This window comes from Phaseolus vulgaris, chromosome 11, assembly GCF_051622355.1.
Source record: "Phaseolus vulgaris cultivar YP4 chromosome 11, ASM5162235v1, whole genome shotgun sequence".
In the NCBI taxonomy this organism is placed as follows: Eukaryota; Viridiplantae; Streptophyta; class Magnoliopsida; order Fabales; family Fabaceae; genus Phaseolus; species Phaseolus vulgaris.
In genome coordinates this window covers 42170496-42187562 of record NC_143508.1, presented here as the reverse complement: position 1 = coordinate 42187562, position 17067 = coordinate 42170496, and the positions used below count along the sequence as shown (strand labels likewise).

The following is a 17067-nucleotide window of genomic DNA, read 5'->3' as shown; positions in this document are numbered from 1 at the left end:
TCCCATTATGACTGCAAACCACATCAACCAGCAGATGACTAAGGACACAACCAACACTTCACAAATAGGCCAATCATCTCAGTATACAAAGCCAGGTCCCACCAAACCTCGAGAGAGAGCATCAACAGAAGAAGAACTAGATATAAACCAGAATATCAGAAGTTCTCCCTTCATGTCTTTCCACAAGAGAAGTTATGTAAATAAATTGGGCTCACTTTGGGGGTCCAAATAGAAGAATAAACTAGATTAGGGTGTGCTTAGTAATTTGAGTAGGGTGTGCTTAGTAATTTGGGTTTGTGCCAAACCCACCCTTCATGGCAAGTGCTTTTAGGTTTAGGGTTTCTTTGACCTACCTTCTAGAAGACTTCTCACAAATGTCACCCCTACCACTTTATCTTGTTCTCCAAGACACTCTATTTCTTGCCTCATGTATTCACACATTGAATTTGAATATAGTAAAGAAACTCTCCAAGAGTGTTTTTGTGAGACTTTAGAGTTCTCATAGTGGGTCTTATCTTGAGTGTCTGAGCACTTCAAGTGGCGGCTCTTTCACCACTCATCTTGGAGTGCCTCCTTCTTCAATTGGCATGACATCCCTTCTTCTTCCATAAGCTTTCTTCATCCCTTCCTCTTTTTATCTTCCTTTGCGCCATCCATTCCATTCCTTTTTATGATATCATGTTTGTCTTTTAATTTTCGTTATCACTTGTCTTTCTTATCTTATGTTCTTTCCATTTTCGCAATTTACCTTCATCATCATAATCACCATATTGTGTTTTTCTCGTTGACCTCTAGAAGTGAACCTTCACACTTACTTAACCACTTGGTTAAGTTCGTGTTCAGTTGGGATCTTCTTTGGGTTCTCACCTTAAATTGTTAATCTAAAAAATCATAAACAAAAGAGGAACCTCTAAAATGTGCCAATCTAAAATCAACTCACATCACTTGTCAACCTCTAATTTGAGAGAATTTGCTCCAATGAGAGAAAACTTGTTGTCATAATGGGAATGAAGAGGATTCTCTCCCATTAGAGGAGGACACTTGTCAAGCTAAGAGCAAAGAGTTTTTAGGTTAAACTTTTCTGAATTTTGGAACCTCTTAGCACTAAATATAAAAGTGATAGCTCTTTTGTATACTAACTTAGAATTGACTAAAGAAATCTTGCCAAAGTTTATGCACAAATTGTTTTTTTTGTTCACTCTTTGTTGGCATTAGTTTGTGTCAAACTTAGAATTAATTAGGAGTTGTCTTAGATCTTCTAAGTCTCTATATTCACCAACCAAATTCATCTTTTCCATTCAATTTTCTTCATCCATTGAACCCACACAATACACCCATCATAACATATAAAAAATTACAAAAAATACATGAATTCAACATAGCAACATAAGACTACATCCCATTCCCCTCTACCCATGTCTATTTAAACCTTAAACATATAATTTTAATCTCTTTTAATATAAAGTACGATTGTAGTAATCAAATGAGTAATTAAACATAGGAGAAAATACTAACAAGTACACCTTTCTTGTCACATATTAAAATATTAAAAAATTTAAATTTCAGTAAGTTTATTTTTTATTTAATTACCTGTTTATTTTAAAAGTGACATTTACTAATATATACGTTTTTTTTTATAAAGTTTCAGTGTATGTTTAATGAGAGTGTTCCTAACGTTTTTGTTGCGAAATTCCGTAGTGGTTAAAAGTAAAATTAAATAGAAGAGGTTTGATTAATTTGTTTTATAGTCCTATATAAGGAAAAGAGAAAGTCCCCCCCTTTCTTCATTAGCAAACGCAAGTTCTCTCCAGTCCCTACCCCCAAAAAAAAGGTGAGTGCTCACTCCAACACAACACAACAGCAGAAGCCACCCAGCAAACACAGCACACTCTCTCAGCAGCTCAGGTCTTGGTTCCCATTATCTCTCTCATTCACATTCGTACTGTACCATTCGTTGGATCTGACTCACACCGAACTCCTTCACCGGCATTGGATCCGTTCCACGATCCGACCCATTTCCCCTTCGGTTTGGTTGATCCAAATGGGAATGCCCCACAAGCCATGACCCCAGCCGTGGAGGAGGACCACTACGACCCTTCCCTTTTCCACGACTCCAACGACCGTTTGCTCTCTTCATGCTCCTGCTCCACGTCAGCCTCCGACGACGACGCTCCCACTTCCCAAAACGATAAACCTACTAAAAACGACACCCATGCCCTCCCCCAATTCCCATTCCCCACCATGTGCAAGTACGATGCCTGGATCTCCGAACCCTCCTCCCTCTCCGAGCGCCGCTCCCGCCTCCTCCGCCAGTTCGGCCTCCCCACCCCGCCGCCCTCCGCAGCAAGCATCCCCCGATCAGCCTCCTCTTACCAATGCACCGACACTTCCACCGCCGCCGCCGCCACTATTCCCCGATCGAAATCCGACAACACCGCGGATCGCGGCACCAAGCATTGCAAGAGCTCTGTTGTTCCCATTCGCGACAATGACAACGGTTTTCTCGTGAATAATAATATTAATTTTAATAGTGGTAGTGGTAGTCATTCTGTGCATAATAGGATTTGTGTGAGTGTGTGTGAGGAGGGTGGAATTGGGGAGGGGAATGTGGTGGATGAAGTGGAGCAAGCGTGTACGATTAGGGATTTGGACAATGGAAAGGAGTTTGTGGTGAAGCGGGATGGGGTGTGGAATGAGGTGAAGGAGGTGGGGACTGGGAGGCGTTTGACTGTGGAGGAGTTTGAGATGACGGTAGGGCATTCTCCGATTGTTCAGGAACTAATGAGGAGGCAGAGTGTGGAGGAAGGTGGCGATGGGGAGGGCGTGGATGAGGAAGGCGATGGTGGGAGTGGTGGTGGTGGTGATGAGGGGGATGGTAGCAAAGTGAGGAGAAAAGGTGGGTGGTTTAAGTTTATGAGCTTGAAGAGTGTTGTGGTGGGTCAGAAGGAGAGGCGGAGTGGTGATGAGAGGGATACGTCTTCGTCAGAGAAGGGGGGTGGCCGGAGGTCAAGTTCTGCCACGGATGATAGCCAGGATTGTGGTAGTGGTTTAGTTCATGGGGGTGAGAGAGTGAGGGTTCGGCAGTATGGGAAGTCCTGCAAGGAGGTTACAGGGCTTTATAAGAGCCAGAAGATTCAGGCTCATGATGGATCCATTTGGAGCATTAAGTTTAGTTTGGATGGGAAGTACCTTGCCAGTGCTGGTGAGGATTATGTGATTCATGTTTGGCGGGTTGTGGAGTCTGAGAGGAAGGGCGAGATGCTCTTGGAGAAACCGGACGATGGGAATTTGAACATGTTGTTTGTGGTGAATGGGTCGCCGGAGCCGTCTTCTCCTGGCATGGAGAATAATTCGGAGAAGAAGAGAAGGGGGAGGTTGTCTGTCAGCAGAAAATCGTTGAGCGTGGACCAGTTAGTAGTGCCGGAAACTGTGTTTGCTCTCACTGAAAAACCGGTTTGCACCTTTAAGGGTCATCTCCATGACGTGCTTGACCTTTCTTGGTCCAAGTCTCAGGTTAGCTTCTATGAAAAGGATTAGATGTTATTCTGTAATTCTACTTTTGTCTTGTATGCCTGAATGTACATGTAAAGTTCATTTTATTTACATTCCTTCGTACACCCATATGCATTGAAATTGTTATTTGTTTTTCTGCTTTGTCCTGTTAACAGATTAAAATCACTTAAGTGGAACAGCTGGACTTTTCTACCGACATGTAAAATTATTGAGCTTGGAGTGAGAAATTGATTGAGTGCTAACCAAACAAGCCCTGAGCGAGGCTCTTGTGAGAGAAAGTGGATATAATAAACAGTTAGATTAAATGGGTCGAAAACCAAAACCATCAGAAACCATTACGAAGATACTACTATGATTATACTGAAAATTTGATTATTGTGGAGCCCATTAGCGTCTATGGATTTATTTTAGCTGACCTTGCCTAGTGGGATAAGACTAGGATGGTTCATATTATATAGTCCATTTTTAATTAGCGGAATAGGCATCAGAACATAATATTTATTATTGTGTTCAAATCTTTCTGTTTTGTGGAATATGTTGTTAATGGAATAAAATTTGTTACTAGAAGTTTTGAGACTATTTTTCTTTATTTAATTTTCTGGTTAGCACTTTGTGGAATTATTTGTGCACTACCCACTACAACAGTTTTTTCTTAACGCACGTCTTTGTTTTGCGGTTACTTACTGTAGTTGTAAACATAAAATCAAAATATTGAAATATGAAATCTAGGAAAGAGTAGTTAAAATTCTGTCTCTGAGAGAAGATTTCTGGTTCTATTTTCCCTACTCCCTGGCAAATAATAACAGTTTATTTGAATTTATAGTAGTAGATCAACAATTAATTATTTTCCGAAGTTGCATTGTCATTCTAGGCCTTCCTTGGAAATGCATTTGCTGATTAGTAATTTAAAGTGTGGCGACTTGTAATGAAATATGATTTCTTTATAATGGTATCTGTTGGTGATATTTTTGGGTTGGGTTTATATCCAAATTTTCCAGAAATTACTTTAACGAAATGAATTTAGAGAGATAGTGACTGTAAGGTAAAGGGAATTTAACTTTACTGTCTAATAAACAGAGATAATATATTCAGGTCAATAACTTTTTTAAGGTGCTGATATGTTGGGAGGCAACCTAGTTGTGCTTACTTAGATTTTCACTTTTTACCATTATGATGATCCAGTGAAGTAGTCGTGTGGTGATTGGGATTTATCTTTTTTATGCTTGATAGGAGATGAATTTGTCATTATTCCTTAATCCCAGTATTGATTTTAGGGATTGTTAGCCAAGCTTCAAAAATCAGATAATTAGGTGGATTAGTAGTAAGTCTTATTTGTTAAAAATGATTCAAATAAAAGCAAAATGTCAGTTTTCTTTTATTTGTCCTTTTATTTTTTTAAATGAAAATTACTTTATTTGTTCTCTTAAGAATGAATTTGTTATAACCCTACGAAATATTGTATTTTGGAGCTAATTCAGAACCTACTTTTAGATTGTGTTTGAAAATGAAGTACTTTCAAATTTCAAATATAAAATATCACATTTTCTGCTGTAGAAGTTACAACAATTAAGCATCTTAGAACCGAAACATGCCTGTCGTGGCCAGGCTCTGAAGTATGATTTGTGAGTGAAGAACAAGAAAAATGAGAGATATGTAAAAAGTTGTCTCAGAACTCAAACAATCATTTTATTTTCCCTTGAGATCCTTGCATAATATTCCCCAGAATTTAAAAATCCCTATAAGCATTTATGGATATATGAAGTTGTTTCAACCTCAAGTTCACTAAAATAGTATCAGTTATTGTACATTTTGGTGTTCGGTGGCTTTGTCATGGTTTTGTCCTAGAAGGTAAACATAAATAGCCCGTGGCCTCGACTTGTAAGAGATATGGGACTTTTGGGTGTACTAGAACACAAGTGCCCCAATTGAGAGCTAAGGAGAAGGAGTGTTCATTTTTTAATCTCTTTTTCTTCCCTATAGATGCCGCCAATTCCGACTCAAGTAATACTTTCTAAAGGATTTTGAATTGTGAATAGAAGAGTTACCCAATATAATTGATTAATAAAAAGTTTCAATATATTATTAGGCACATTAAAAAGGTTAAACCTTTTCTAATTTTATATAAATTTTTAAAACTATTTTTAATATGAATATTTTTTTTAATTAGTTTCTTATTTGCTAAATTCTCCCCATGATGTAGTAATGGGATTTTGGTTTAAGAGCACCATACAGGGTGAAAATGTAAAAAATTAATTTTAGTCAGATAATATTACAAGCAAGGAAGATGTCTTTGAAGAGCTTAAATTGGGGGAGGGGGATATGTTTATTTATGTGGAAGTTTCTTGATTATTATCTTATATTTGATCTTTACAATTCAAATATTTGTCATGAGAATATGCAGTTTGTATTGCAAATATAAACTAAACCATGTATGTGTGTAAGTGGTTTTAAATATTTTTTTTGTTTGATCAGAACTTGCTCTCATCTTCAATGGACAAAACAGTGCGCCTGTGGCATTTGTCTAGCCAGTCTTGTCTGAAAGTTTTTTCACACAGTGACTATGGTAAGCACACACATCTGCGCTCATCTTTACTTTTTCTTATTCTGAATAGATTTTATGGATTGCCATTCTTTGGTCATAATAACATTGAATAAGTGTTGGAGTATGCATTTGTGTTAGAAGCTTCTTCTATTTCTTTTCCAACTAAAAATTGAGGAGAAATTCTGGAAATACACTCTCAGACATGCATTTTTCAACAGGAGGATTATTGGTTGAAATTTATCGCTACTTGTAATAGTGAAAGTCATAAAAAAAGAGATGAGACCTAAACATTGTATGATTTTCAATAAATGTCAGCTATTAAATAAGAAATGAGACCAATCAATTTGTGAATTTTAATAACAGTATAAAGTGTGTTGGAAATAATGTATTTCAGAGTGTGCTGTTAGCATTTCTCAAATTTTATTTGGATTCACGGTATAACCTATCGTTATACAATCTAATTCTACACTTAGTAATCCCTCTGGCATGGATTGAGTAACCACTTTAATGGACAATAGCATGATTTTATAAAAATCGACTGTTGCTGCATATAGAACTGATTGTAGAAGATTTTATTTCTTTCAAATATCAATTGCTACTTAAATTTAACAATAATAAAACATTCCTGTACTCCTCCCTTCACCCTTTTTCCCCCTTGCTAATTATACCTTTGCTTCAATTTGTTATCTGTCTGGCACAGTAACTTGCATCCAGTTTAATCCTGCTGATGATAGATACTTCATTAGTGGATCATTGGATGCCAAGGTTCGTATATGGAGCATACCTGATAGACAAGTTGTTGATTGGACTGATCTACATGAGATGGTCACTGCTGCTTGCTATACGCCAGATGGTCAGGTTGGTTCTACATTTATATGCATTATTTTATCTACATGAAAAACTTTGATAGTTTAATCGGAATTCAATAATATTTTCTGCTCGAAGCAGGGTGCACTCGTTGGTACTTACAAGGGTAGCTGTCATTCATATAATACATCTGGTATCATCAGTGATTCTTCTCTTTAACTACACATAAATTTATAATCTATTCCGATGATTGCAGGTCACTGATTATTGCTATCATTGTCATTTTTTTTCCATTTCATTCAGAAAATAAGTTGCAACAGAAAAGCCAGATAAATTTGCAGAACAGGAGAAAGAGATCAAACCACAAGAAAATTACTGGCTTCCAGGTATTTAATGGCTACTGTGCTGTATTAATTTTTCCCAAAACTGAAGGGTTAAAATGGAAAAAAGAATAAAGGCAAATAATTGAAGGCTTAACAAAAATTATAAATGTTCTTTGGCTGGTAATAATACTTGTGCTTGTTTTCCTACTGATTTTTATGAACAGTTTCTGCCAGGAAGTTCATCAGAAGTCCTCATCACTTCTTCCGATTCTCGGATTCGACTAGTTGATGGTATTGATCTAGTTCACAAGTTTAAAGGTTGGTGAAATGAGTTCTATATCAAGTGAATTTTATTGAAGATCCTAGTGAATTATATTTAAATCTTCAAGTGAATGTATTTAAACATTATTGGGTACCCGATGAGAATTTTTACTGCTGCCAATGATAAAAGTATTATTGAGACGATACATGATCTGAAACATTTGGTGATAACTTCTGACAAATAATGAGAATTAGGGGCCAAAAAGTGTTTACATGATAGAAGAAGGCAACCTCCTACTCAATACATGCATTAGAGGGAGGCTAAGGAAAATCAAAAATGTCTAACTGATTGTTTTAACTGCTGTTGGTTAGATAGTGGAGACTATTATAGGAGAAAATTGTTAGTAGACATGGAGAAAAAGAAAATATTTTTTGAATTTAAGAGGGTTTAGAACTATTATTAAATTTGAGATGTACTTTTATATCAACGAAGGAATTCTTGTTTTTTGGTTCCTTGTTTCAATCACAGTTTTATCAGCTTGTATTAGAGTTCCGATGTAGGAGTTCTGTAGCTAATGTGCATGAGTAAAGAGAAAGAACAATGTGGAGGGAAGAGTTGAAAATATGGAGAAAATCGTGGAGAACCAATCAACCACAACAACAAGAATTTTCATTTTGGGTTTAAAATTAATGCTGGAAAAATTGCTAGAGTTGTGATAAAAGCGCTTTCTAGAAAATACCAAATGAAATGAATGCACAAGCAGAAATGACATCAAGGGATTAGGAGGTGACACAATGAAGGATTCAGGTGGGAGGCATAAAGGGTTGAAATTTGACATTCTGATGTTTTGGGGAGAAGATGCGTTTGGGAGGGTGGTGAAGCGGAATGTTATTTTAGTCTATGTGGGATTGCATTTGTTGAGAAGATGGAGGCATTAAAGGGTGATGCATTAGGCTGGTTCAGTGGTGGGAATATTGCAATCGAAATTTCAGGGGAAGAATTAAAGGTGGCATTAATGGTTAGGTTTCAAGCTTTGTCTGAGTAATACCTTTTAGTTATCATTAGCATTGAAGCAAGATAATTTGGTGCTAGATGTTACTAAATTTCAAAAATATGTTGGTTTTGTTCAAGGCTTGGGAGAACAACACTTGATGACTATTTTTATTGGACACTGAACAAAGCGAGGAGAATTGAGGTAAGGAATTGTGCAGTAATTAAAAAGAATGTGGGGTTCAAGGAGGAAGAAGCAATGAATCTTTTCGAACGTATCTTGAAAGAATGGTTTACTAGTGCACCCCATAATTTGGATGCAGTACTCTTGCATCTCAAGGCTCAGTTAATAATAAGATTGCACCTAATACTATTAGAGGAAGGAATCCATTTCAAAGATTGACCCAAGTGGAAAAGTCAGAAAGGGTTTTGTTGTGATGAAAAATTTGGTCCATTCATGTAGGCAAAAATAAACAAGTAAATGTGTTGACATTAGGAGGTGAGGGCGAGGAAGCAAAAATATCTAAGGAAGATATGATAGAAGTATTCGAGGAAGCTCATTGTCTTTGCATAGCATAGTAGGTTTCACCACAAAGATGTCTCTTAAGTTGTGGGGGTCTGATGGAGAAATTTTAGGGTGGTTGTTTTTGATAGATTGTTGAGCAACCCATAATTTTGTCTCGAGCAAGGTGATGGAAAAACTATTGTTATATGTGACAAAAACTTCACATTATTTTGTGGAAGTGGGAGGTGGACATAAGATAAATTGTAGTGGACCCTGTAAAGTAGTTCAATTAAAGTTTCATGGTGTTGAAATTTAGCAAGATTTCTATATTTTTGAATTGGAGGTGCAAATGTCGTATTGGTGTTAAAGTTGTTTCGGGTTAGGAGATGTTAAAGCTAATTTTGAGGAATTAACTGTGAAGATAAACATTGGAAGGAAACAAAGGGTGTTGAGAGCAAATCTTGAATTGATTAAGTCTGAACTTCCCTCTAATTAATTCAAGGAGCATTGGAAGATGATCAAGGTCACGGATTCATTGCAGAGTGCAACTCTATGGACAAGTTAGAGAATACTTAAGCAATTCCAGTCGATATCAACTCTATATTGGAAGAATATGCACAGGTTTTTCAATTCCCCTAAGGTTTACCACCTCATAGACAAAGAGACTATTGTGCTTAAAGCTAAAGCCAATATTCTTAATGACGCCATATCAATATCTTGGTGACAAAAAAGAAGAAATTGAGAAATTGGTGGGTGAGATGCTTGCAGTCGGGCTTATTAGGTCAAGCATTAGTCCTTACTCAGGTACCGGTATTTTAGTCAAGAGAAGAGACGGTGGATGGAAATTTTGCATAGATTATAGGGCTTCGAATAAAATAACTGTACAAGATAAATTCCGGAATGACATTATACATTAGGTTTTGGAAGAAAAAAGCACAGTTGTTATATTTTAGAAACTTGATTTGAAGGCGGCTTACCATCAAATTTTTATGAGGTATCAGGATGTTTAAAAGATAACTTTTAGGACACAGGAGGACCACTATGAATTTATTGTTATGCATTCAGATTGATTGATGCCCCATCTACTTTTTAGTCCATTATGAACGAGGTCTGAAGACTGTACTTGGGACATTTTGCTCATCTTTTTTTACAACATTTTTAGTCAGAATTTGGAGGATCTTATTCAACATCTGAAGTTTGATTTTACAATTCACATGGTTTGAAGGTCAACGAAAAAATGTGTAGCTTTGGCCAGTCCCAAATGTTGTGGCTAGGGCATATTATTTAAGGAAAAAGTGGTGGCAGTTGATCCAAGAAACTTAGAAGTTATGACATTATGCCCTACACCACAAATGTGTAGAGTTTGCAAGATTATGGGCTTACTGAATTATTACATACAATTGGTAGATAGCATTTCAAGCCACATTTGAGAAGTTAAAATCTTCCATGACCTCATTACATGTATTGGCTATTCCAAATTTTTCCTAGCAATTTGTTGTTGAAAGCAATGTTGTCAAACTCAAGGATCGTAAGAGTATTAGAAGGGTGGAAAAAGATCATAACCCTACTAGTAAGAATTGTGAGTATATGTAAACTATTTATAATCTTGTGAATGCATTAAAAATAATATGGACAAAGATGCTGATGCGAGAGATGGTGTTGCGATGGTCGTGATTGTTGTGATAGCTGACAATAGTGAAGCAAGCATCAGTGACAGCAACATCAATGTTTCGGTGGCCAACCAATTCGATGGTGATGGATGTCATCAATGGTGAAAGCACCACCAAGATTTGTTTGGTTGTGTTCTGATTTGGGAAGGAGAACCCTAGTGGAAAAGGAGGAGCTACCTAGTGCTATTTGGAGCAAAGCATTGTCAGGAAGGGGGCAATTGAAATCAGTGTGTGCACATTTCTTCATTTTTAGCTTATCCTTTTCAGCCATAGAAGTGGCAAATATTCACCAAGGAAGTGGTGTGATTAGGTGGATTCCTTTCCATCATTTTTTCTGATTTTGATAAACTTTTTATGAGATATCTTGGCAGAATCATTTTAGAAAGCTGGTATGCGCTTCCACATGAGTACTACAAAGTCGGTAAATCGTTGTTTAGAATCTCACTTGATATGTCTTACTAGTGAGAAACCAAGATAGTGGCCATTTCAAGCATTAAATGGTCAAGGCCCTCCCTTGCTGTTAGAGGGCTCCATCTTTCATAGAAAGTTGACAGAGAAGAGGGATGGACTTTTAAGGAGCTTCGTTAGAATTTGCTGAAATGTTAAGATTAAATGGGTTGTGATGTTCATGTGTATAGGAGAGAGGTCAGTTTTGAAGGTGATTGGGTATTGCTAAAGCTTCCAACATACACAGTGAGGTCTTTAGCTGGGCATCCTAATGAAAATCTCAGTACTAGATTTTGTGGTCCTTGAGCTGATAGCAAAATAACATCCTGTCTTTCATGTCCCATTAAAAAGAGCTGTTAAACCATGACCTCTCCGACCTCTGCCTGCTCCTTTGACTGAAGAAGAGGAGCTTCAAGTGTTTCTGGAAGCTGTCCTAACTAAAGAGACAGAACGCTCATGGTGATGTAGAGGTGTTTTTCAAGTAGCAACAGATCCTAACCTGTGAGAATAGTTGGGAGTTAGCATCTGAGATTCAATAAGCGTTCTCTTGATTCCACCTTGAGGACAAGGTCTTAGTTGAAGGGGTGTGGTTTTTAATAGAACAGGATGCCCTCCTATTCAATACATGTACCTGAGAAAGAATAAGAAAAATAAAATTGTGTAATTGATTGTTTTGACTAGTAAGTTAGAGCTGAGGCTATTTATAGGAGAAATTTGTTAGTAGATACGGAGAAAAAGAAAATAGTTTTGAATTTGGGAGGGTCGAGGTTCCTTGAACTGCCTGGAGTATTCGGTGGAGAACTATTTTTGAGTTTTGGAAAGGAAATCTGGGTTTTTATTCCTTGATTCGATCCCAGTTCTATCACTACCTATGTGTGTATGTCTGCAGTAGAGTGAGTTCAATGTAAGATGAACTCATAAAATAATACACAAACACTTTTGTTGTTTTGGAATGAAATCTTTTTTGCTTATTTAGTTGGATTCCGTGTATTTATTTGAATGATACGAGAAAGAAAATTATGGTCATTGTTAGTTCTAATTCTTTGATGTTATGTAAGATCTTCCAAATATTTCTTTCCATTTCAGAGTAAAATGATACAATCTTATTTCCAGGATTTCGGAATGCAAATAGCCAAATTTCTGCCTTCCTCGCAGCAAATGGTAAATATGTTGTCTCAGCAAGTGAGGATTCTCATGTATACATCTGGAAAAATGAAGCTGATTGTAGACCTAGCAGAAGTAAAGGTGTCACCGTGACAAACACATATGAACATTTTCACTGTAAAGATGTGTCAGTGGCCATTCCTTGGCCAGGTATGGATGACACATGGGAGATGCATGATCCATACTTTGGAGAAGAACCTGAGCTTGGTGATAATGGGGATGATGTCTCGTCAGCCAATCATCCTCCTACCCCTGTAGAGGAAACTTTTGGTTCTGACGGTTCACAATTTGCTTCAGGTTGTAATAACAGTCCACTTCATGGAACCATTGCAAGTGCAACAGATACTTATTTTCTTGATAGAATTTCTGCGACGTTGCCTGAGGGAAAACTTCTAACTACATGGGATCCAAACCCTCAGGTAAGTGTGGATTTATCTTATGGAGTCAATCAAAACATGTCAGCATGGGGTATGGTGATTGTAACTGCAGGCCTTCAAGGAGAAATTAAAATTTTCCAAAATTTTGGATTGCCTCTTGGCATATAAGAGGTGATCCAAAAGTCATGCCTATGAGCATGGGAGAGTTGAAGACATCAACTCAGAAGAAAAAACGAAGGGGTGGGGTTGTTGTATTGTTGTGATGTCGAATTCCACATTCTCATTTAGTTATAACTGTACAGAAGAGGTGTTGGGTGAGATAGTATAAGGTAAGTTCCATTTGTTTCTTGTTCTGTTGAATATTGGATGAGATATGTTGCTAGTCCATTCAAGCATTTGGGGGGACAAAAAAGAGCAAAAAAATGGGGTAAAAATCATTGAACAAAAGAGAAAAGAAAAAGAAGGTACACCTGGAATTTGGAAACCAGTGAATTTATTGTAATGGGAAAATGTAGAGATTAACGAGCATGGGAAAAGCTTGTTGAATTACATATCATGATTCTTTTACATTTGTTAATATTAGTCTTGTTATGTAATTTTTGTTCAGTGGAATCAATTTCAATAAAACAGCATAGCTCCAACTGCTCGTGCGAGTAGGGCATGTTTGGAAACCTTGTGGGCTTTTTTTAACAAATGCAAACACGAAACTTGGTTAAATTATAACATATAAACCTTTAATTTCTTATCTCGAATGCTCTTTGAATTAAAATATTCATATAATAATACAAATTAAATATCAAGTAATCTTTTAAATATTGAAAATATCATAAAAATAATCCTTTAATAATAGTAATATATAACTGAGATTATACTTGTGATCATTTAAGGATTATATAGTATAGGATAATATTTGAAGGATCAAATTCGCGTTTTATTCTCAATGTGTGACATAACGTGTTCGGTATGCTTGAGTATTGCAGTTTAATGTGGCGTATTTTTAACCGTGAGAAGATGGAAAATTTGAAAGTTTAGCTCAATATACAGTAGTTTGATGCCTTTTGTTGGCATCAACACTACAATGCAGAAAATGTTTGGTGCCTTTGCTGTGAAAAATTTATCTAATAGTAGAAGTGACTTCTAAGTATAGAAATTGAAACAATGCTTGACCTGCTGAAACTACTGTATGCTTCCTGTTATTGTAAGATTCTCCTGTTCACTAGTCATAACTAGTTTGAAATCAATCGATAAAGGTCACGTGCAGTTTGGGTAAAGCTTTTACGAACTTTTTGGGTCTTTGACAAGGTATAAAACTGTGAGACTAACATTCGGGGTCCATGACAGTGATCAGTTAAAGACATTAGGTTAAATTTTCTTTCATATAATTATTTCGGGATCTCAACTCTTACATTATAGGTAAAACTTCGTAAATTACATTTTACTTCTCTACTTTCACCAATCATTGTTGGGTAAAATTACGGTCATATCGATATCTTTGACTGAGACGAGAAATAAAGGAGTTGTCGCTTGTGACTTTGCTGCCAACATTGGAACTTGTTATGGACACTGCTGATTGGGACTAAAATGGCTATATCCAAAAGCTTTTCTAATTTCATGCCAAATCCTGTTATCTCAGTATGGGATGGGTAATATGTTTGCAAATGACACTCTTACACATAAGTCAGAGCAAAGTATTTATGAACAATTAATACCATTGAATGTGATTTCATACAGTAAAATGTCTACATATTTATAGAGTTTTGATGGATTTTTTTTTTTTACCTTAATAGGCCTATATTAACATGGTCCATCGGTTCTAATAATCAATTACCGCTTGATTAGTTGATTTAGGGACATAATCTTATTTTACCTGATAATGAGGTTACCAATAATATGTATATGTAGTTGGTCCTCATTCAAGGACGTATTGTCCTTGGATAGTACATTGGTCCGTACGTCAAGAACATTTTTAAGAAATGGTATTGAAAGAAAAATTGTTCTTGTTTCGAGTTCATCTTTGATGCCTACTTCCTATGATAAATTGCCCTTAGGCTTGAAATGGTGTAGTCTTAAAGAATTGCGAATGATGTGGAGAAAGAAGTGTGTAGGGTCAGTTTTTGTGACAAGACGTGATTAGTAGATATACCTTCTTATGTAAGCACAATTCAAGTGTCAATGAAAGACTCTTCAAACTTTTTCCAAAACTTTAAAAGAACCAAAACTTTAAAAAAGGAACTTGAGATCAACTTCTAAGGAAGGTTCCTTGGTGTAGAACCTAGGAGAAGAATACTTCCATTTTAAAGTGATTTTGAAAAACAAGAAGACGAACTTGTAGGCAAGTTCAATCCTTATTCATTTTTAAAGTGAGTACAAAAAGGGGGTAGACCTCTATTTATAAGAGGAGAGACTCAAAACACTTTATGCACTAGGAAATGTGGGACTAATTATGCAAAGTGCATCTACACTTGTATTTTCGTCACTTCATGCAAAGCAAGTCCTACATTACTCAATTATTTGATTTTTCTAGTGTTTATAACCTTTAAGGCTCCTCTACTTGTTGCTTGGTCATGTGGCCTTGTAGGTGAAAATGTAGACTCTCTTCTTGCCTCTCTAAGGGTTTTTGACTTCCCTAATGGAGAGGCTTGTACCTTGACTTAATCTTATACTCTCCAAATCAAGGCCTATTCAAGCTCAAATTAGGTATCTATTTTTTAAAAAACAAATATACTATTTCCTATACATTTTTAGAAGACTAATAGAAGGAAAAATACTAGGTCCTTTGCGAGGTTTTTATCTTCTCCATTCTTCTTTGTCAAAAATTTCTATTCTTAATGGTTTCATCACCTTGAGGTTGGTTCTTTAAGGTTATGGTGGAGTTGATGGGTTGTAATTCTTTTAAAACAGTTGAAAACCTAAATTTTCATTTTATTAGACAAAAAAACCTGTCTGTTATAATAATTAGTCGAGGTCAGTGATGATTATCGACGATAATAAGGTCCTAGAGGCTTTAGATAAGCTCCCACAGATACTACCCATCCGAAAGATCCTTGCCATCTATCTTTTTCCACATTGTCATGTTTATTTTGATGGTATGGATTGTTTTTTCTTTTTTGTAAGTTACTGGCAATGTTAACTTTGCTAAATGTCTTTATCATTTCGGGTGTCATGCGTAACACTACGCCTAACTTCAAGCAACTACTCAGCCAATTACTATTGCAATGTGGGAAAGCGAATAATAAGAGCGTAAAGGATTTTGGGGTTTCCTTCACACTTGTTTAGCCACATATGCTTTTGCCCCAAATGGAGAAGAGGAAGCATAAGATGTGGGAAAAATCTTAAAATAGGCATTGTTTGTCGCGATGCTCTTAGAAGAAGGATTAATTGGTAATATCTAAAACTAAACGAACCCGACTATGCCCCTCCTCGATGTGTACTTGTAAATTTTGATAGAAGTCAACATCTCTCCCTTCCATTGAGAAAAATATGGGGATGTCGACATCCTCACAAGATTTAGTTGTTAAAATATATGACCTTTAAACAAGAGAGAGGGTAAATTGTTTGAAAGAGATTTTCAATTACTTTTGAAGGTTTAATGAAACTCAGTGAAGAAATCCAGAAAAGGAACCAAGTTAGCCAAGAATACAAACTGTTTTAAGGTGAATCACATAAAAACAACCGGTTGTTTCTTCGATTCAATCAGTTGTTTATACCATTAGAATTTAAAACAACTTAAAAACAAAATCTAAAAGAGATCAGAGCAAGAGAAATGCACACAAGCAGTTTATACTGGTTCACTCTTAACCAAGAGCTACATCCAGTCCCCGGAAACTTCTGGGTTTCTACTATGCAATCAAAACAGATTACAACACAAACCATCAAAAGAGTGACCTTGAGCCCTTCAAGAAACACACTCCTTTTGGCACAACAATCCACAGAAATCAGAACAGCCTCTGATTCTGCACTTACACCCAATTACAAAAATACAGTAATCAAGGAAGTAGAGAATAAAATACACCTGGGTATTGCAAAGCTTAAAGACCAAAAGTACACCCCAATCCTATTCCACACACTTGAAAATCCAAAGCTTGAAATGAATCTTGAAAACTTGAAATTCAATTTGCACTATGATTCTTCAAAACTATTTTTCTTACTTTCCAGGAGCGTATAACTAACTTTTTATACTCCAAAGAATAATTAAAGACATTTAAAATAGGAGCACAATTAGTTAGAAATCATTTAAGAGATATTCACAAATCAAAACTGAATTCTGTTAGGATTTTCAAACAAACAATCGGTTGAAAACACGAAACAACCGATTGATTTAGTTTGACAATTAAGTCAACCAAGTCAAACAACTTTCAACCTTTTTCAAAACCTTCTAAGAACAAAACAATCGGTTGATTCGATAAAACAACAAGTTGTTTTTCACTTAGTTAAAAGACATTCCATTTTAAAAAGGTTTTCAAATCA

The 17067-nt window shown here is 36.2% G+C and overlaps 1 protein-coding gene across 5 annotated transcripts; it reads left to right on the top strand.

Moving 5' to 3' along the window:
* Positions 1–1730: 1730 nt before the first annotated feature.
* On the top strand, positions 1731–13196 carry LOC137820733 (uncharacterized). Of its 5 annotated transcripts, none has more exons than XM_090297492.1 (7): positions 1731–3513; positions 5986–6076; positions 6756–6913; positions 7004–7055; positions 7166–7248; positions 7420–7503; positions 12173–13196. In XM_090297492.1, the coding sequence occupies exons 1-6, from the start codon at positions 2062–2064 to the stop codon at positions 7468–7470; spliced, it is 1887 nt and encodes a 628-aa protein (XP_090153618.1). In that variant the 5' UTR covers positions 1731–2061; the 3' UTR covers positions 7471–7503; positions 12173–13196. The 5 variants fall into 5 exon arrangements, 4 of the variants coding, with proteins under 4 accessions (XP_090153618.1, XP_068481070.2, XP_090153617.1 ...); XM_068624969.2 differs by having other exon boundaries at positions 7410–7503; XM_090297491.1 differs by having other exon boundaries at positions 7001–7055.
* The last annotated feature ends 3871 nt before the right edge of the window (positions 13197–17067 follow it).

Bases quoted from the DNA above. Each gene is read 5' to 3' on its own strand.
- LOC137820733 (XM_068624960.2), top strand. From the start codon at position 2,062: ATGACCCCAGCCGTGGAGGAGGACCACTACGACCCTTCCCTTTTCCAC. The intron at 7,056-7,165 runs GTATCATCAGTG...CATTTCATTCAG, and splicing joins TCATTCATATAATACATCTG to AAAATAAGTTGCAACAGAAA. The intron at 7,249-7,409 runs GTATTTAATGGC...TTTTATGAACAG, and splicing joins AGAAAATTACTGGCTTCCAG to TTTCTGCCAGGAAGTTCATC.